Consider the following 22,528-nt stretch of genomic DNA (forward strand, 5'->3'; position numbering starts at 1 on the left):
TATAACACTCATACTGTACAGTACTGTGAGGGTTCTAGTTCTTATCAACATGTATAGTATAACACTCATACTGTACAGTACTGTGAGGGTTCTAGTTCTTATCAACATGTATAGTATAACACTCATACTGTACAGTACTGTGAGGGTTCTAGTTCTTATCAACATGTATAGTATAACACTCATACTGTATAGTACTGTGAAGGTTCTAGTTCTCATCAACATGTATAGTATAATCACTCATACTGTATAGTACTGTGAGGGTTCTAGTTCTTATCAACATGTATAGTATAACACTCATACTGTACAGTACTGTGAGGGTTCTAGTTCTCATCAACATGTATAGTATAATCACTCATACTGTATAGTACTGTGAAGGTTCTAGTTCTCATCAACATGTATAGTATACTCACTCATACTGTATAGTACTGTGAAGGTTCTAGTTCTCATCAACATGTATAGTATAACACTCATACTGTACAGTAATGTGAGGGTTCTAGTTCTCATCAACATGTATAGTATAACACTCATACTGTACAGTACTGTGAGGGTTCTAGTTCTCATCAACATGTATAGTATAACACTCATACTGTACAGTACTGTGAGGGTTCTAGTTCTCATCAACATGTATAGTATAACACTCATACTGTACAGTACTGTGAGGGTTCTAGTTCTCATCAACATGTATAGTATAACACTCATACTGTACAGTACTGTGAGGGTTCTAGTTCTCATCAACATGTATAGTATAACACTCATACTGTACAGTACTGTGAGGGTTCTAGTTCTCATCAACATGTATAGTATAACACTCATACTGTACAGTACTGTGAGGGTTCTAGTTCTCATCAACATGTATAGTATAACACTCATACTGTACAGTACTGTGAGGGTTCTAGTTCTCATCAACATGTATAGTATAATCACTCATACTGTACAGTACTGTGAGGGTTCTAGTTCTCATCAACATGTATAGTATAATCACTCATACTGTACAGTACTGTGAGGGTTCTAGTTCTCATCAACATGTATAGTATAACACTCATACTGTACAGTACTGTGAGGGTTCTAGTTCTCATCAACATGTATAGTATAACACTCATACTGTACAGTACTGTGAGGGTTCTAGTTCTCATCAACATGTATAGTATAACACTCATACTGTACAGTACTGTGAGGGTTCTAGTTCTCATCAACATGTATAGTATAACACTCATACTGTACAGTACTGTGAGGGTTCTAGTTCTCATCAACATGTATAGTATAACACTCATACTGTACAGTACTGTGAGGGTTCTAGTTCTCATCAACATGTATAGTATAACACTCATACTGTACAGTACTGTGAGGGTTCTAGTTCTTATCAACATGTATAGTATAACACTCATACAGTACAGTACTGTGAGGGTTCTAGTTCTCATCAACATGTATAGTATAATCACTCATACTGTACAGTACTGTGAGGGTTCTAGTTCTCATCAACATGTATAGTATAACACTCATACTGTACAGTACTGTGAGGGTTCTAGTTCTCATCAACATGTATAGTATAACACTCATACTGTACAGTACTGTGAGGGTTCTAGTTCTCATCAACATGTATAGTATAACACTCATACTGTACAGTACTGTGAGGGTTCTAGTTCTTATCAACAAGTATAGTATAACACTCATACTGTACAGTACTGTGAGGGTTCTAGTTCTTATCAACATGTATAGTATAACACTCATACTGTATAGTACTGTGAAGGTTCTATTTCTCATCAACATGTATAGTATAATCACTCATACTGTATAGTACTGTGAGGGTTCTAGTTCTTATCAACATGTATAGTATAACACTCATACAGTACAGTACTGTGAGGGTTCTAGTTCTCATCAACATGTATAGTATAATCACTCATACTGTATAGTACTGTGAAGGTTCTATTTCTCATCAACATGTATAGTATACTCACTCATACTGTATAGTACTGTGAAGGTTCTAGTTCTCATCAACATGTATAGTATAACACTCATACTGTACAGTAATGTGAGGGTTCTAGTTCTCATCAACATGTATAGTATAACACTCATACTGTACAGTACTGTGAAGGTTCTAGTTCTCATCAACATGTATATAGTATAGTACTCTACTCATACTGTATAGTACTGTGAAGGTTCTAGTTCTCATCAACATGTATAGTATAACACTCATACTGTATAGTACTGTGAAGGTTCTAGTTCTCATCAACATGTATAGTATAACACTCATACTGTATAGTACTGTATTCTAGTTCTCATCAACATGTATAGTATAGGTTCTAGTTCTCATCAACATGTATAGTATAATCACTCATACTGTATAGTACTGTGAAGGTTCTATTTCTCATCAACATGTATAGTATACTCACTCATACTGTATAGTACTGTGAAGGTTCTAGTTCTCATCAACATGTATAGTATAACACTCATACTGTACAGTAATGTGAGGGTTCTAGTTCTCATCAACATGTATAGTATAACACTCATACTGTACAGTACTGTGAAGGTTCTAGTTCTCATCAACATGTATAGTATACTCACTCATACTGTATAGTACTGTGAAGGTTCTAGTTCTCATCAACATGTATAGTATAACACTCATACTGTATAGTACTGTGAGGGTTCTAGTTCTCATCAACATGTATAGTATAACACTCATACTGTACAGTACTGTGAGGGTTCTAGTTCTCATCAACATGTATAGTATAATCACTCATACTGTATAGTACTGTGAAGGTTCTATTTCTCATCAACATGTATAGTATACTCACTCATACTGTATAGTACTGTGAAGGTTCTAGTTCTCATCAACATGTATAGTATAACACTCATACTGTACAGTAATGTGAGGGTTCTAGTTCTCATCAACATGTATAGTATAACACTCATACTGTACAGTTCTACATGTATAGAAGGTTCTAGTTCTCATCAACATGTATAGTATACTCACTCATACTGTATAGTACTGTGAAGGTTCTAGTTCTCATCAACATGTATAGTATACTCACTCATACTGTATAGTACTGTGAAGGTTCTAGTTCTCATCAACATGTATAGTATAACACTCATACTGTATAGTACTGTGAAGGTTCTAGTTCTCATCAACATGTATAGTATAATCACTCATACTGTATAGTACTGTGAAGGTTCTAGTTCTCATCAACATGTATAGTATAACACTCATACTGTTCTGTGAGGGTTCTATCATCAACATGTATAGTATAACACTCATACTGTACAGTACTGTGAGGGTTCTAGTTCTCATCAACATGTATAGTATAACACTCATACTGTACAGTACTGTGAGGGTTCTAGTTCTCATCAACATGTATAGTATAACACTCATACTGTACAGTACTGTGAGGGTTCTAGTTCTCATCAACATGTATAGTATAACACTCATACTGTACAGTACTGTGAGGGTTCTAGTTCTCATCAACATGTATAGTATAACACTCATACTGTACAGTACAACATGTATAGAGGGTTCTAGTTCTCATCAACATGTATAGTATAATCACTCATACTGTACAGTACTGTGACTGTGAGGGTTCTAGTTCTCATCAACATGTATAGTATAATCACTCATACTGTATAGTACTGTGAGGGTTCTAGTTCTCATCAACATGTATAGTATAACACTCATACTGTACAGTACTGTGAGGGTTCTAGTTCTCATCAACATGTATAGTATAATCACTCATACTGTATAGTACTGTGAGGGTTCTAGTTCTCATCAACATGTATAGTATAACACTCATACTGTACAGTACTGTGAGGGTTCTAGTTCTCATCAACATGTATAGTATAATCACTCATACTGTACAGTACTGTGAGGGTTCTAGTTCTCATCAACATGTATAGTATAGTACTCTTATTTTATATTTCTCTAGGACTCTCTAGGACTCTTATTTTATGTTTCTCTGGCAATTGTCGTTGTGCTGACCGTATTCACATTCCCAATAGTGATATTGTCTGCCAGCACTCTGTCCCAAATTTCCCGCAGTTTTATTGCATTGTTGCCAATTACCATGTCAACAATGGCAATTTCCAACACATCTGATAATATTCTGCCTCTCCCTCCTGTGGGAGGTAACCTTTGGATCCTACTGAAAAACACACAAAAAATCAATATATTTCAAAATGTCAGTACATGTAAAAATGTGAACATACTGTATTGTACTGTAATATGTAGTTCAATTATCATTGAAGGATGCACATTCGTACTATTGATGCAACTGTTGAACACTGCAGATTTGGTTGCACCCTTAAACTGACCTCTCTCAAAGAGAGACCATGGTTTACAACATGGTCAATAATTGTGGCCCTTATCTCATCAGAGACCACTGCTCTTGGTCTTCCTCTCCTTTGTCCTCCACACAGTCTCCCTGACACTCTTCTTTCCCCACCAACCTGTCTTCCTTGATCCATGTTTCCAAACTAAATCATTCCGAAGCCGTCCTCTTTTGTCTGTTTGGTAACGAGACTAAAAACAGGACACTTGGGTAGGCTTTCAGCTGAAATTGCTATCAGCTGTGTTCGGAATGATTACATTTTCTGATTTTCTATATGTTTCAATCTGGTTACTGCAGAAATGCACAACATTTGCCATCATTCTGTTTTGAATGTGTTTTAACAGTTTTATAAACAGTGTGTTAGCATTTGAAAACATGTGCTGCAAATATATAGTTTCGCAGGTGGTGGAGTATGAATGAGTAAAGAGTTCATGGATTTGGGAGAATGTGGTCATTGAATGTATTTTGTGTGAAAGCAATGAAAAATTATTCACAGTTTGCTCCACATACAGTTCTGTTTTGCTGACTGATAATGTGACTTCAGTTTTGACCAATGCATGTTAGCAATTGAAAAAAACTGTAAACAGTGTGACAGTGTGCTGTGTGCCAGGAGCAGATGGCCAGAGCCAGGGCTCCCCAGGCGTCCTGTTGTCTGTGCAAGTCAGTCAACGTTAACTGTCTCCTTCAATAGAGATATGGACTGTCCTTTATCAGATCAAAACTATTAAGCATCTGCTAGTGAGAGTGTGTATGTGGAGGGATGGGGGCAGGACGTGTGTGTGTGTGTGTGTGTGTGTGTGTGTGTGTGTGTGTGTGTGTGTGTGTGTGTGTGTGTGTGTGTGTGTGTGTGTGTGTGTGTGTGTGTGTGTGTGTGTGTGTGTGTGTGTGTGTGTGTGTGTGTGTGTGTGTGTGTGTGTGTGTGTGTGTGTGTGTGTGTGTGTGTGTCCAAGCATCTAAGCATCAACTGCGATATGAGCCTAGTTCAGAGGAACACTAAACCAGAGACGGACCAAAGCGAAGCGCCAGTGTTAGTACCTATACACAGACACACTCATCCCATTACCCGACATGTAAACCCCATATAACTTTACAAGACATTACAACCTCAATCAATGACAGTCTAGACAGATTTAAAAATAAAACCTTACGGTTTCAGTTCCCTGGTGAGTACAGGATGAAAGGCAGAGGACAAAGGAGTGAGACTGAAAGACGCAGACAGAGAGAGAGAAGGCGAAATCGAGAGAGAGAGATAGAGAAGGAAAGAAAGAGAGGAGAGAGTAAAAGAGAGATAAGAAATAGAGATAGAGAGGACAATCTCTGACTTACAGCTGGTGCTGAGCGGGAGCCCAGTGCAGCCAGTCACATTTCCTCCTAATTACTGCAACCATCCCCCATCACGCCCCCAGCACACTGATTACACACCTGCACTCAAACTGGACAGTTTTATCTCAATCTCTTCATTCAAAGACTCAATCATGGACTCTCTTACTGACAGTTGTGGCTGCTTTGTGTGATGTATTATTGTCTCTACCTTCTTGCCCATTGTGCTGTTGTCTGTGCCCAATAATGTTGGTACCATGTTTTGTGCTGCTACCATGTTGTGTTGCTACCATGTTGTTGTTATGTTGTGTTGCTATCTCCACTGGCTTCCAGTTGAGCTGCATCCGCTTGGTGTTGCCTACGGATGTGAGGGGAACGGCACCTCAGTACCTCCAGGCTCTGATCAGGCCCTTAAGGGCACTGCGTTCATCCACCTCTGGCCTGCTGCCTCCCTACCACTGAGGAAGTACAGTTCCCGCTCAGCTCAGTCAAAACTGTTCGCTGCTCTGGCTCCCCAATGGTGGAACAAACTCCCTCACGACGCCAGGACAGCGGAGTCAATCACCACCTTCCGGAGACACCTGAAACCCCACCTCTTTAAGGAATACCTAGGATAGGATAAAGTAATCCTTCTCACCCCCTCCCCCCTTAAAATATTTAGATGCACTATTGTAAAGTGGTTGTTCCACTGGATGTCATAAGGTGAATGCACCAATTTGTAAGTCGCTCTGGATAAGAGCGTCTGCTAAATGACTTAAATGTAAAATGTAAATGTTGCTACCAAGCTGTGTTGTCATGTGTTGCTGCCTTGCTATGTTGTTGTCTTAGGTCTCTCTTTATGTAGTGTTGAAAATTAAAACACAACCCCCCCTAGCCCCTTCTAACGAGGCCCCTCTCCCCCCAAACACCCCACGTGCCTATCCCATCAGGCAGCCCTCTCCCCTGGCTCCTCTCATCCACAACCCCCCTCCCTCCACACGGCTGGGGGTGCAGGGACAGGGCGCTGCAGTTGGTACCAGTTCCCTTGGATCTCACGCTACAAACATTGATGCTAATGTTTCCTGTCAGACATGAAGCGGCTCATAAATCACACATATCACAATCAGGGAGAAAGGGACCTTTACACCATCATTGGTTAAGCTCATAGGGCACATAATGACAGCAGAAATGACCAGACATCACATACTCATCAAATAGCAGGGGTTTGTCATTAACACAAATAATGTAAAATAACTCAGTAACCTGTGTTTGACCTCCAAAATCGGATATTGAATGAGTCGATATTGGAACAAAGGAAATGACCATGTGATATCTACACACTCATCTCATATGTATATACTGTACTCGATACCATCTACTGTATGCTGCTCTGTACCATCACTCATTCATATATCCTTATGTACATGTTCCTTATCCCCTTACACTGTGTATAAGACAGTAGTTTTGGAATTGTTAGTTAGATTACTTGTTGGTTACCACTGCATTGTCGGAACTAGAAGCACAAGCATTTCGCTACACTCGCATTAACATCTGCTAACCATGTGTATGTGACAAATAAAATTGGATTTGATTTTATTTGATTTTGATTTATTTTCGAGTCAAATCAAGATATCTCTGGATATGACCCTTTCCCCGTGGTGGGTTAGCCAACAGTATCATCACCACATCTGTCTGGTGTGCTTCTCCTGTTTCCCTAAGGTGGTGAGATATACTCACATCCTATCACCCAATGATCCAGAACAGACTGGCATCAGTGCCATCGTCAGTGCCGCTTACACCTGCCCACAACAACTACATTCTTCCTTCCTCCTCCTCAACAGCCTTAGTCCTGTCTTTGTCTTGGTCTAGGTCTGGGTCTGGGTCTGGGTCTGGGCCTGGGTCTAGGGAGTTGTGTGCTCAGTCAGCAAGTACAGCAGCCATTAGCATTTTATGACCTCTGCCTCAGCACAGAGAAGTACTGGCCTTATCATTTTCATCTCTCTCTCTCTCTCTGGCTCTCTCTCACTCTCTCCCTCTCTACCTCCCTCCCTCCCTCCCTCCATTCCTCCCTCATTCGCTTCCTCCCTCCCTCTCTCCCTCCCTCCCTGAAGTAGCCTTGCCTAGTCCATGATGAATGGAGGCAATTTAGGGCCCGGTTCAATCAGATCTGCTTTAGCAGAAATCCGCGCAGCTCATGTTTTGATGGTAGAACTGCGTTAAAATGGTCAAATCCACAATGGCTCCCGGCATGATACTTAAGCTGACATTGCCATTGGCTGCACGGAGTGGCACTGAGATAAATCCTCTGAAGCCTTGATTTTCAATTTGACTGTCATTATTTCCATATAGCCTACACTTTCTTGTTCTGAACTTATAACGTGACTGGGACGGGTGTGGCTTATAGGACAATGATCACAAAAGCAGCTGCCGATTTGACAGCTCCAACACAGTTCCACCTCCGACACCGCCAAAACATCAGCTATGCAGGTCTCAACTATGGCCGTTTAACGCTTGATCTGACTGAATCTAGCCCGGAGAGCGATGTTGTTGCCATTGGTGGACCTAGAAAGTACTCCACCATGTGGTGTGGTGGGGAAGTTGGCCTACTGAACACCACCCACGACTTTCTAAGCTGTTTACCTTAAAGGTTGTGTTCTGGATACTTTGGAACATTTCAAATCCAGTGAATCCCACAGTGCAGACTGTCATCCACCCCAACACAGTTGAGCAGATCACAAAGATGGCCTAGAGTGTTTCCCTTACCTCTCAGTGAAGTTTCTGAGCACAGTGAAGAGTGACGATAGCATCTCTTAGTTCTTGTCCTCCTTACTCTCCTCTATCTTCTGGTGGGCTGCCTTCTGCCTGCAAAGGAACATATTCAAATGTAAATATAAAATACAATTGAATGGTGGATGATAGTGTTTGTGTACAGCTATATTTCACAGACACACACACACAGACACACACATGCTCATGAACACACAGAGCGACTGCTATAGATGAAGGCAACAGATGGAGCTGCCTTCACCTCTCTACCACAGCACAGTGGTTTTCCCTTGTGTCATATGGCAGGTGTTTTGCTGTGACATTATGGGTATAGGAACTTGGGAAGTGAGAAGACAGCAGTACATCGTCATCTACAACACACACACACACACACACACACACACACACACACACACACACACACACACACACACACACACACACACACACACACACACACACACACACACACACACACACACACACACACACACACACACACACACACACACACACACACACACACACACACACACACACACACACACACACACACACACACACACACACACACACACACACACACACACACACACACACACACACACACACACACACACACACACACACACACACACACACACCATCTTATATCAGCCCAGCTCTCTTACACGCCTGACCACGTCTAGCTTTCTCACACATTGACATGAGCCAAGTCCTCTCTCAATCCAGTGTGTGTATGTGTGTGTGTGTGTATGTGTGTGCCTCATGGCTAGAGCATTTTAGTCTGCTATATGTTGCCCTATTATTATGCCCTGTGAATCACCCACCAGCCCCAACATACTAATACTACTGCAGGGTGGGTAATAACACACACATTACTCGTGTGACTTTTAATTTGGAAACAATTTACATCCACATACACTGAGTTTACACTACATTAGGAACACCTTCCTAATATTGAGAATATTTGCCCTCAGAACAGCCTCAATTTGTCGGGGCCTGGACTCTACAAGATGTCAAAAGCGTTCCACAGGGATGCATACAAGTATTGACTCCAATGCTTCCCACAGTTGTGTCAAGTTGGCTTGATGTCCTTTTAGTAGTGGACCATTCTTCATACACATGGGAAACTGTTGAGTGTGGAAAAAACAGCAGTATTGCAGTTCTTGACACATTTAAACCAGTGTGCCTGGCATCTACTGCCATACCCCGTTCAAAGGCACTTCAATATTTTGTCTTGCCCATTCAAACTCTAAATGGCACACATGCACAATCCATGTCTCATTTGTCTCAAGGCTTAAAAATCCTTCTTTAATTAACCTGTCTCCTCCCCTTCATCTATACAGATTGAATTGGATTTAACAAGTGACATCAATAAGGGATCATAGCAATCCACATTATTTCCATGGTAAACATAGCCTAAAGCCTAGCTCAGCTAGTAGAGTATGGTGCTTGTCATGCCAGGAAAGTGGGTTTGATTCCTGTTACCGCCCATATGTAACATTGTGTGCACGCATGACTGTAATTTGTTTAGATAAAAAGAGTCTGTAAATGGCATAAAGTGGGTCAAAGTTTAAGTGCATAGCAATGGCACAGTACAACCATTAAACTCATTAGACATACAGTTCCTCAGCCTATCATTCAGATGCAAACAGCCACTGTGCACGATGAAGAAGCCACCACACGTGTAATGAGGTTGCCATGCACAATGACCAAGTAATAAGACACATATTAATGAGGTCACGGCACACAGTGATTACTTTATTAAGGCTTCCTCCAACACAGTGATGGGGTCACAACCTTTCTGATGGATACCGAGGAGGAGAGGTCTCGCTTAACAAATTGTCTTTGGTTTGAGATCCAATCCAACCACTGATTGCTTTCAGTCGCTCTCTTAAGGGAGCTGATATACAAACACAGAGAAAAGGTTTTCCTGGTAACAGCGATTATCTTAGTTGCAGATGTTCTCCCTCTTCTTTCTACTCGACTGTCCTCTCCTTTTCTCTCCAATACCTGCCACCCGGAGTGTAAAGAGCATCATCCAACTTTCTCATCAACTGATCCCTTATTGGCCCTCGTCGTCTCCCGTGTGCATCAACAGCTGCTCTCACGCACCAGACCACACTCCCATAACCAGCCCTTTGCCTTGCTCTTCCAGCCTGTATTACACACACACACGCACACACAGGCAGACAGACGCATGCTTTCCTGATCTGAAACACCTCACCATCAATTGCCAACCACATTAACTCCCAAGAGAACTTCCCATTGATTGTTATCATGGCTGTTTATTATTCCCCCTCAGGCCAATAGCATGATGGCACTCAAGGAAGTGTATGGGACTTTGAGTATGCTGGAAACCGCATATTCTGAGACTGCATTTGTTGTAGCTAGGGACTTTAAATAACAAAGGAAAGCTAAGGAAATTTGTCCCGAGATTCCACCAACACGTTGCCTCTATTACATTTGAAGAGAAGATGCTTGACCATTGTTATTCTCCCTTCTGAGTACGCTACAAGCCCCCCTCCCCTTTTTGGCAAATCAGATCATGCCTCCATTCTGCTCCTCACTGCCTATCGGCAGAAATGAAAGCAGGAAGCATCCGTGGTAAGGTCTGTTCAGCGCTGTTCTGACCAATCAGAATCCATGCTACAAGATATGTTCCAGGTCACCTCTGAGAATAATGTAGACTTTCAAGCGAGTTAACCCTCCCAAGACTGCATACCAATCCACATCCTCAGTGCATGTGCAGACCAGCTGGCTCGCGTGTTTTTGGACATATTCAACCTCTCCCTATCCCAGTCTGTTGTCCTCACTTGCTTCAAGACATCAACCATTGTTCCTGTACCCAAGTAAGTTAAGGTAACTGAACTAAATGACTATTGCCCCATAACACTCACCTCTGTCACCATGAAGTGCTTTGAGAGTCTAGGACCATAACACTTCCATCTAGGTGGTGAGGGTTGGCAACAACACTGCCACCACGCTGATCCTCAATAGTGGGGCCCCCAAGGGTGTGTGCTCAGCCCCCTCCTGTACTCCCTGTTCACTCATGAATGTGTGCCTACACACGACTCCAACTGCTGATGACATGACAGGGTCAGGCCTGATTACCAACAATGACGAGACAGCCTACAGGGAGGAGGTTAATGCCCTGGCTAAGGAGCTGATTGTGGACTACAGGAGGCAGAAGAGGGAGTGTGCCATCATCCACATGGGGATGAAGGCACAGTGGAGAGGGTCAAAACCTTAAATTTCCTTGGCGTGCACATCACAGAGGACCTGAAATGGTCTCGCCACACCGACACCGTGGTGAAGAAGGTACAACAGCGCCTCTACAACCTCAGGCAGCTTAATAAATCCGACATGGCCCCCAAGACCCTTACAAACTTCTACAGATGCACCATTCTGTCAGGCTGCATCACAGCTTGGTACGGCAACTGCACCGCCCTCAACCGCATGGCGCTCCAGACGGTGGTGTAGTCAGCCCGAAGTATCACAGAGGGCAAGCTGCGTGCCCTCCTTACTGCACTGGTGTCAAAGAAAAGCCAAGACGATCATCAAGGACTTCAGCCAACGAAGTTGTGGTCTGTTCACTCTGCTACCATCTAGCAGACAGAGATGGTACAGGTGCATAAAAGCCGGGACCGAGAGACTGAAAAACAGCTTCTATCTCCAGGCCATCAGACTGTTGACCAGCCATCACTAGCCGACTACATACCTGGTACTCTGCCCTGCACCTTGAGACTAATGCCACATCTATATAGTCATTGAATGCTGGTCACCTCATATTCTGTTTATGTACTGTTATATCACTGTGTATGATAATACAGTATTCTCGACCAAGCTAATCCTAATATAGCTACTACTGTACATACCATTTTCTTTCCAAATTATATACTGTCTATACACACCATGTATTTATATTCTACATTTTGACACATGCTCACGCAAATTTTTACTCTCTACTCTGGATTGTTACTTGGGCTCGTTCTGTTATTTCTTGATTTCTTGTTAAGATGTGTTTAGATAAAGGGGGCATATAAGCATACAATGAAAGCTCTTACAATATTCATTGATTACATTTCTCTACAACAGGTTATAGGCTACATGTGCACTACATATGCACCACCAAGTCAGAACAGTAGGCAAAATTAGGAAGGGAAAATAGACTAAATTATTTGGGTGAGGCACATGGGCTACTAACAGCTTACTACACAACATACACTTAGTATTACTTTCTTAGCTACAGTAAACATATCACATCATTTATGCAGCAGCATACAAGACATGTTTGGACTCACCTTGTTGTGCTGTGCTCACTTGAACAGGAAGGTGGCGCGGCGTTCCTTCTTGGGCAAAATTTGTCATCAAACTTTGACATCAAAGTCTGGCATTCTCTGGATTTATGGTGCTTTCAAGACAACTGGGAACTCGGAAATAAAAGCTTGAATCATGATGGCGTCAGTGATCTTCAGGTCGTAGCTTTAGAAAGAATCCTGAGTTCCCGAGTTACAATTCCGAGTTGGATGACCGTTCAAAACGTGTTTTCCCAGTCGGAGCTTGTTTATTCCCCGAGTTCCAAGTTGTCTTGAACTCACTGAAGTCACATTTCCCAGGTCCAAGTTAACAGTTGTTTTGAGCGTGGCAGAAATCATGCTGGATTGACAGCATGGCCAAAGTTGAATGCTTATAATTTTAAACTTGGAAAAGAGGCCCTTAAACCCAGATTTGGGACCACACACACCCACTACGCTGAATAGCGGGCTTGTGATTGCTTTGCAATGCTTGCAGTTAGCCACTGATTCCTTCCAAACCACTCAATGTAGAATTTGCGATTTCCAACTTGTTTTGTAATGTTTATGTCCAATGACCGATAAGCACCGATATGTTTTATCTATAATTTCTATTCATTATTTATCTTCATATGACAAGGATTAAAAAAGATTTGCCAGTAGATTGTCGACTTGATTAATGATGACGACTGCTAGGTTGAGATTTTTAAAGTATGATGTTGACATGATCAGTCCAATCAATGCTGCTGTAGATATAACGTGCTTTGATATCATTTTGTCTGCAGCCAATGACCTTGAGCCGCCTTGAACGGTTATTTCTAATGTAGCTCTAGGGCAGTACCCAAGGGGCTTGAATTTTACCCATAGATTTGGCGGTAGATGGTGTCCCCGTGAGTGACAGAACACTGAGCCAATCACGGTGCAACTAGAGAACATTACCAACACCTAGGCTCCGTATTTTCCACTGGCCGCCCCACCACCACAGAAAGCACTGAGCTGCAGTAGGCTGAAACACCTGCATTTTGGAGCTGCCTTTAATCAAGAAAGCAAAAAAGAGACCATGTTTGTATGCAGCTTTATTAACTCAAGTATTATTATTATTTATTTTTTTACATGGTTTGCAAACTGATGTGTGACCCATATTAATGCCAAAATAACATGCAAAACAGTTTACCCAAAAACAAAACAAAAATCAGTTAATTTTTATAAATGTATTTTTTGATAAAAACAGGTGGGTAGAGGGTTAAAAGGTAGAGAGAATGATGGGAAGAGGGGGACATAAACTAAGAGAGAGGGATACACTGAGAGAAAGAGAGGGAGCAAAGTGGGAAAAGACAGAGTCAAATAGATATGAAAGAAGGGAGAATGTGTACTCAGTCATTCAGGACATGTGATGATGACAGGTCAAGTCATGTCAAGTAACAAGTGGGCATCAGAGCGCAGTGACACAATGCATGCTGGGAGGCATGAGGGTGAATTGAAATTAGCCCCTGGTTCAGTGCCTACATTGTGTGTGAGCATGCATGCACGTGTGTGTGTTTCTAAGCTGAAAAGAGGGGGGCTTGGGTGTCCAGAATGTCGAATGGACTTACACTGCAACCAGACTGAACCATCTATTGAACATGCTCAACAGTGACAACACAACAGTTATGGTACAGACACACCAAGACATCTGACTGCCGATAGGTACTTAGCACAGTAGGAGGACGTTCCTTCTCTTGCTAGAACAAAACACTTCCCTGCTGTGTACCAACCTGTTTACAGACAAACCTGCTGTCTCCACATGTAGAATTGCAATGCTCGTCATTGGCCAAAAACTTGGCGTAAAGACAATCAGAGAGCACAAACCTCCGTGTGGGGGAGCCAACAGAAGTGGCATACATATTTTACAGCTAGCTAAGGAGTTTTGTGCTTGAAGAAGGATTTCTTTGTTAGGTTCAGTTTGATAATATGCACCTGCTCATTAGGTAGCTAGCTAACGTTAGCTTGCTAACTGAGTCAGGCAGTCACACACACTTCATATGAAATGAATGGGGTGGTAAGTGCAGCACAATGCACACACCACTAAATGCTTTCCCAAGCTTGCTGTCTAGCAAGATGAAGAATAAATCATTTTCTGAAATCTCCGTTATCCCATACTGCCAGGGCCATTTTGCTTGCTGGCTAATGTTAGCTTGATGGGTTAGCTAGCTAGCTACTCCACAAATTCTCAAAAGCTAACAGGCAGCTGCTTCATTCAAAAATTAATCCATTGTGATAATGTTGCTAGCTACGCTGGTTATCTAGTTGTGGCGATTTGGTTAGTATCAACAAGGGCTTTATACAAATTCTACCTAGCAACAACAGCACATCTTGCTAGTTAGCTTAGTTAGCTTACATTGGCTACAGCAGGCACAAGCCAAACAAGCTACTGCCATCTTGTGGCCTGCAGTATTTAAATGAAGCAAATTGGAGGTAAAACTGTTCTATGGGAACAACAAAACATTAAGCACCTATCGACAGTCAGACTTTTCAATGTGTCTGACAATTAGGGAGCTAGCTGGAGACTCCCTTCATCTGGATTTATAGAGGAGTGTAGAGTAGTGTGCACACTTATTACTATGAAATTATTAAAATGGGACACTTGTCCAGTATTGGACAAAAATGTTATTCTAAGAAGACCTGCCTTATGAATAATTTGAGAACTAACTATATCAGACAAAAATCAGAACAATAGTAATAACTGATTTTTGTGAATGTATGAATTGTTTGACAATCAATTGGAGAAACACAATTATTTTATACCATCAACAGTTAACTACACTAATCAAAACATTTACAGATATAATGAGAATGATCATAGAAAAAGGGAGTGAATAGAGTGAAAGATAAGAAAAGACCTCAAGATATCTGAATATGTGAGTGTTATACTCAGTCTGTGGGCAGAGTCTTTGATCCTTGGCTCTGGTTAGGTCTCATGGAGGAGAACAAAACTGCTGTTTGCCCTTACTTGTTGCTCTCTTCCTCTCCTCTGAGTTGGGTGGTTCCTTTGGCTGCTCCTTGGGGTTGTGTCCCTTGTTGTTTTCGCTGTTTGCTCTTCCTTGAGTTGTGCTCTCATTGTCTTCTCCTTCTTTCCTTGAAGAAAGTTAGCTTAAGTATACCGTTCAGGTTACACTAGCTCTTTAAAGTCTTATGTCTCCTTCTGAGACTGTTTAATGGACTCTTCCATCCCAACTTCTGTACTGGATTACTTTTTTATTTGATTTATTTCACCTTTATTTAACCAGGTAGGCTAGTTGAGAACAGGTTCTCATTTGCAACTGCGACCTGGCCAAGATAAAGCATAGCAGTGTGAACAGACAACACAGAGTTACACATGGAGTGAACAATTAACAAGTCAATAACACAGAGAAAAAAAGGGGAGTCTATATACAATGTGTGCAAAAGGCATGAGGAGGTAGGCGAATAATTACAATATTGCAGATTAACACTGGAGTGATAAATGATCAGATGATCATGTACAGGTAGAGATATTGGTGTGCAAAAGAGCAGAAAAGTAAATAAATAAAAACTGTGGGGATGAGGTAGGTGAAAATGGGTGTGCTATTTACCAATAGATTATGTACAGCTGCAGCGATCGGTTAGCTGCTCAGCTAGCTGATGTTTGAAGTTGGTGAGGGAGATAAAAGTCTCCAACTTCAGTGATTTTTGCAATTCATTCCAGTCACAGGCAGCAGAGTACTGGAACGAAAGGCGGCCGAATGAGGTGTTGGCTTTAGGGATGATCAATGAGATACACCTGCTGGAGTTTGTGCTACGGATGGGTGTTGCCATCGTGACCAGTGAGCCGAGATAAGGCGGAGCTTTGCCTAGCATGGCCTTGTAGATGACCTGAAGCCAGTGGGTCTGGCGACGAATATGTAGCGAGGGCCAGCCGACTAGAGCATACAAGTCGCAGTGGTGGGTAGTATAAGGTGCTTTACTGACAAAACGGATGGCACTGTAATAAACTGCATCCAGTTTGCTGAGTAGAGTGTTGGAAGCAATTTTGTAGATGACGTCGCCTTAGTCGAGGATCGGTAGGATAGTCAGTTTTACCAGGGTAAGCTTGGCAGCGTGAGTGAAGCAGGCTTTGTTGCGGAATAGAAAGCCGATTCTCGATTTGATTTTCGATTGGAGATGTTTGATATGGGTCTGGAAGGAGAGTTTGCAGTCTAGCCAGACACCTAGGTACTTATAGGTATCCACATATTCAAGGTCGGAGCAGGCACTATTCCCTAAAAGGTACTTCCCCCCTGAGTACCTATACCCTAAAAGGTAGTAACTTCTCGAACTTATCAGTTACCCGTTCTTGCCATTAAATACCAGCCCCTCATATCACACTTGGGAAGCCTCGGATATAGGTGCAAGTTAGTACCACTGACATTCTCAGCCACATACATAGGCTTACAGTAGGCCTACGTGGACTCCAGATTGCAGGCTGAGACTTAAGCAAAGCAATCGGCTAGGTATTGCTCTGTTTCATCTGTTATGGGCAGCCTAGCTGTTTGGAAAAGAAGGTGCTTTCTGTGTCAATGCATGCAAAGAACTTTGACATGTTTGAATCCTTTTTTAAATGTAATGTGAGTTGTGGATTCAAATAAAGTATTTTAAATATGTGCGTTTGTGTGTGTATGTGTGTGTGAAATATAGAGAGTGACAAGTTGGTATCTTTCACTCACTGCTCCTAAGAAACTGTGTTAAAGCAATGCTTTCCATTTTTGCTGCATTTGGCCTCAAGCAACATTGAGTTTCTCAGTACACTGCTCAAACCGCTCTGTGTCTCAATACGTCAGTCCTTTGCTCAAGAGTTGAAACACTGCTGAACTAAGAGAAAGAGAAGAGAGAGAAATATGCAAAATGTGAAAAATATAAATACAAATCCACAAACTGTTGACAAATTCAAAGCATACAAAACATTTCCGCTCTGTCTGTCTGTCTGTCTGTCTGTCTGTCTGTCTGTCTGTCTGTCTGTCTGTCTGTCTGTCTGTCTGTCTGTCTGTCTGTCTGTCTGTCTGTCTGTCTGTCTGTCTGTCTGTCTGTCTGTCCGTCCGTCCGTCCGTCCGTCCGTCCGTCCGTCCGTCCGTCCGTCCGTCCGTCCGTCCGTCCGTCCGTCCGTCCGTCCGTCCGTCCGTCCGTCCGTCCGTCCGTCCGTCCGTCCGTCCGTCTGTCTGTAAGTTGTTGTGGTGTTGAGGAGCAAGGTCATTACAGACTGAAGGATGGGAAGACAGATGAGGAGAGGGTTAGGTTAGGGGTTCTGCTAATTCACAAGTCGCTGTGGAATGGTGATGACAGCTCAGCATAATCAAATGAACCAGGAGCACTGGTTAACCATTAACCAGCCCCACTGACAGTCTGAGTGAACTCACTTCACAATAACACGGTAGAGACAGGAAGCCACCCTCACTCTTACATACTGTGTCTATATCAGGTGTGATCGGAAGGTTTAGTGGAGGGAGAAGAAGAGAGAGAGAGTGAGACGGCTTGGGGTGAGATGAAAAACAGTAGAGAGCTGGTGGAAGAATGGAGAAAACATTTTCATTAATCATTTTGGTGTGTGTTTTCTGGTGTTGCGTTGCATTGATAAGACAGTGCTGGTTGTGTATTGGGAGCAGGTATCATCCTCTACTCTCAGTGGAGCCCTTTTTGCAAGCTCCTGCATTCTGTCTTCATTAACTTTGACAGCCTCTTTCTGCCCCTCTCCTTTTTCTCCTCTTCTAAATATGTATCTCCCTTTCTCCCCCCTCTGTCCCCCTCTCTCCTTCCCTCTCTCTCTTTCTCTTCTTTCTACCCCACTTTCCCTGTCTCCCTCCCTCTGCCTTTCTCTTTCATCCCTCTCCCTTTCTCCCTCACTCTCTTTTTTCCCTCTATTTCTATCCTTCTTCCTCTCTTCCTCTCTGTTTCTGTTCCTCTCTTCCTCTCTGTTTCTGTTCCTCTCTTCCTCTGTTTCTGTTCCTCTCTTCCTCTCTCTGTTTCTGTTCCTCTCTTCCTCTCTGTTTCTGTTCCTCTCTTCCTCTCTGTTTCTGTTCCTCTCTTCCTCTCTGTTTCTGTTCCTCTCTTCCTCTCTGTTTCTGTTCCTCTCTTCCTCTCTGTTTCTGTTCCTCTCTTCCTTTCTGTTTCTGTTCCTCTCTTCCTCTCTGTTTCTGTTCCTCTCTTCCTCTCTGTTTCTGTTCCTCTCTTCCTCTCTGTTTCTGTTCCTCTCTTCCTCTCTGTTTCTGTTCCTCTCTTCCTCTTATGTTTCTGTTCCTCTCTTTTTCTGTTCCAGCCTATTCACTTCTCTGTTCATAAGACCATCTAACAGTCTGCTGGCTGAATCCTCCATTATGTACATATTTTATCTGCTGAACAAAATTATTTTATTCGTACTGACTGACTGTAACCCATTTACACCACCCACACAGAAAGACAGAAAGACAGAAAGACATGCTGCCCTGTTATTTGGGCAAGCTCAATTACAGATCAACAGAAGCAGCAGAGGCAGATACCGTGTCACAATCCCGCCAAGTTCATTCTAAAAATGTCTCCATACTGCACTCTCTACTTCCACTATCTGGCTACCACTCTATAGGAACCCACAGTACAGTTCCAGGGTTCTGCTTGGCAATAGCCATGATCAGTTACCATGGACAGCTCCAGGCCTGCCAACACCTACTGTATATTCCACAGAAAATGTGTGGGCTTGCTTCAGCTGAAATGTTGGATGGATAAATACGGTTGGTTGGAAAGATGGATAGATGGATGGATAGATGCATAAATAGATAGATGGATATATGGATAGATGAATGAACAAGGAAGGATTGATAGATCTAGAGAAGCTTATTGAAACCCATGTTATTTTATGCAAATAAATGCAAATCTAAACGATCACAAGACTCTCAAAAGTGAGCACAGAACTACACCATAAGCAAGGGAACCAAGGTATGGGGGGAGAAGTACCCTTTGTTAAATCAAATCAAATTTTAGTTGTCACATGCGCCGAATACAACAGGTATATATATATGTTTTAAAATTCAGAAATGTTCACAAGTTGTTCACTGTTTTCACAAGAGACAGACTGACACACATTTTCTGTTTTGACTGACCTTACAGTGAAATGCTTACTTACAAACCCTTAACCAACAATGAAGTTTTAAGAAAAATAAATGTTAAGTAAAAAATAGATACGTTAAAAAGAACAAATAACAAATAGTTAAAGAGCAGCAGTAAAATAACAGTAGCATGGCTATATACAGGGGGTACCGGTACAGAGTCAATGTGGAGGCTATATACAGGGGGTACCGGTACAGAGTCAATGTGGAGGCTATATACAGGGGGTACCGGTACAGAGTCAATGTGGAGGCTATATACAGGGGGTACCGGTACAGAGTCAATGTGGAGGCTATATACAGGGGGTACCGGTACAGAGTCAATGTGGAGGCTATATACAGAGGGGAGGCTATATACAGGGGGTACCGGTACAGAGTCAATGTGGAGGCTATATACAGGGGGTACCAGTACACAGTCAATGTGGAGGCTATATACAGGGGGTACCGGTACAGAGTCAATGTGGAGGCTATATACAGGGGGTACCGGTACAGAGTCAATGGTTAGTTGAGGTAATTGAGGTAATATGTACATGTAGGTAGAGTTAAAGTGACTATGCATAGATAGTAACCAGAGAGCAGCAGCAGTGTAAAATTGTGTGGGGGTGGGGGTGGGGGTGGGGGGGGGTGGGGTTGTAGTGTTGTAGTGTCGTTATGACATGATTTAGTGCGCTGTAATTCCCACTGTATTTTTGAGATGATCACATTTTTTAAAATACCTGCACTTGTCTTTTCCTACTCAACATTCACTTTGCTGATAAGTACTTTATTGAGGTACAAATGTGCTTGCTAGGACTGTGATATGTAGTCTCCCCACCTAGCTATCTTAAGATGAATGCACTAATTGTAAGTTGCTCTGGATAAGAGTGTCTTCTAAATGACTCAAATGTAAATGTAAAATGTAATGATCCCCAGATTAGGCCTTAAAGCTGATTTGCTGCTGCTGCTGCTCAGGCATGGAGGTTGGAGTTATAGAGCAACACAACACACACTGAGACGGAAGGAGGGAGAGAGAGATTGAGAGGGAGGGAGAGAGGGACAGAAGGGGGAGGCGGGGTCGCTGGGTTGGAAGACCAAGGCTGGGGCTTGGTCTGGGTCTGGGGCTAGGGGTGAGGTTGGAGCTGAGGTGAACTGAGCTTAACTGAGCTAGACATGGCTGAACTGAGCTGGGCTTGATCTCAGATCTCTATCTAACTGAGTGGCTCCTTCCGCCGGCCTCAGGGGACAGACAGGAGGACACAGAGGCAGACGCACTGACATTTCCCTCCCATCACAATCACCATGGTCCAAGGATCCTGTCCTTTCTATGCTCTAGTAACCTACTGCTCTGCAGGTGCAGGGGTGTAGACTAAGGAGAGGTTCAAGGTGAAACTAGACTCTCTGATGTATGACTAATAAGAATACACACAGGGTTATTTGGCCCGTGGTACAAGGATGAAATGTATATAATGCAACGTATACGTATGCAATACCTTGGAATCCAACCAAGATCTATGGGTAACACTAAACATGAACAGGCCTGCTACACCTGCTACACTGGACAAACCTTTGTTTTCAATTAAACCTGAGCGTAAGCAGCCCAACTCAATGGGAGGCTCATGTTGCTCAGTGTACAGTTATGCTCTCGTTGTATTTTCAATAATTTGACATGTGACTTACGACACTCAATATGTTCTATTAGTCACCTCCCAGCACACAGCATTATTTCTGGTACTTAGTACAGGAAACTGCCAAAATAAAGGAAACACCAACATAAATTCTCTTAATAGGGCATTGGGCCACCACGAGCCAGAACAGCTTCAATCCGCGTTGGCATAGATTCTACAAGTGTCTGGAAATCTATCGGAGGGGTGCGACACCATTCTTCTACAGGAAATTCCATCATTTGTAAAAGTAAAAAGTATACATAATTTCAAATACCTTATATTAAAAGGGACATTGCAAAATAATTCGACTTCATATTCCAGCACCACTCCAACATCAACATATGTGAAAATGGTGCGTTTCTATGTTTTGTAGTAAAAAATGTAGAGGAAGATAAGTTTTTCCAATGACATCGTCAACTCATTTGTAGACTATTACTAGGCAATTAGTAGGTAATGCCTACTCATAATTGGTTAAAATCACACGATGCACACTAATGATATCATTGGGTACAGTTATCATGAAACTTCCCATAAAGCAAACCTATCGGCACGATTTTCTTGTTTTTTAAAATTCACAGATAGCCAGGGGCACACTCCAAAACACATCATTTACAAAGCATTTGTGTTTAGTGTGTCTGCCAGATCAGAGGCAGTAGGAATGACCAAGGATGTTCTCTTGATAAGTGTGTGAATTGGACCATTTTCCTGTCTTGCTAAACATTCAAGTACTTTTGGGTGTCAAGGAAAATGTTGGAGTAAAAACTATATTATTTTCTTTAGGAATGTAGGGGAGTAAAAGTACAAGTTGTCAAAATATAAATAATAAATTACAGATGCCACAAAAAAACTACTAGTATTTTTATTTGTATTTATTTCACCTTTATTCAACCAGGTAGGCCAGTTGAGAAGTTCTCATTTACGACTGCGACCTGGCCAAGATAAAGCAAAGCAGTGTGACAAAAACAACAACACAGAGTTACACATAAACAAACGTACAGTCAATAACGCAATATAAAAATCTATGTACGGTGTGTGCAAATGAAGAAGAGTAGGGAGGTAAGGCAATAAAGAGGCCACGGAGGCAAAATCATTACAATTTAGCA

At 42.2% G+C, this 22,528-nt stretch overlaps 1 protein-coding gene across 5 annotated transcripts in view; it reads right to left on the reverse strand.

Moving 5' to 3' along the window:
• LOC123992875 (A-kinase anchor protein SPHKAP-like) overlaps window positions 1-22,528 on the reverse strand; it is a 159,465-nt gene that overhangs the window by 74,222 nt on the left and 62,715 nt on the right. For all 5 annotated transcript variants that reach the window (XR_006831325.1, XR_006831326.1, XM_046294481.1 and 2 more), the window contains exon 2: window positions 8,379-8,477. Coding sequence is in view for 3 of the 5 variants with exons in the window: in XM_046294481.1 (XP_046150437.1) it covers window positions 8,379-8,422 (44 nt within the window). In the remaining 2 variants the exon portion in view is untranslated. The remainder of the gene's footprint in view (window positions 1-8,378; window positions 8,478-22,528) is intronic.

Source organism: Oncorhynchus gorbuscha, linkage group LG13 (genome assembly GCF_021184085.1).
Source record: "Oncorhynchus gorbuscha isolate QuinsamMale2020 ecotype Even-year linkage group LG13, OgorEven_v1.0, whole genome shotgun sequence".
In the NCBI taxonomy this organism is placed as follows: domain Eukaryota; kingdom Metazoa; phylum Chordata; class Actinopteri; order Salmoniformes; family Salmonidae; genus Oncorhynchus; species Oncorhynchus gorbuscha.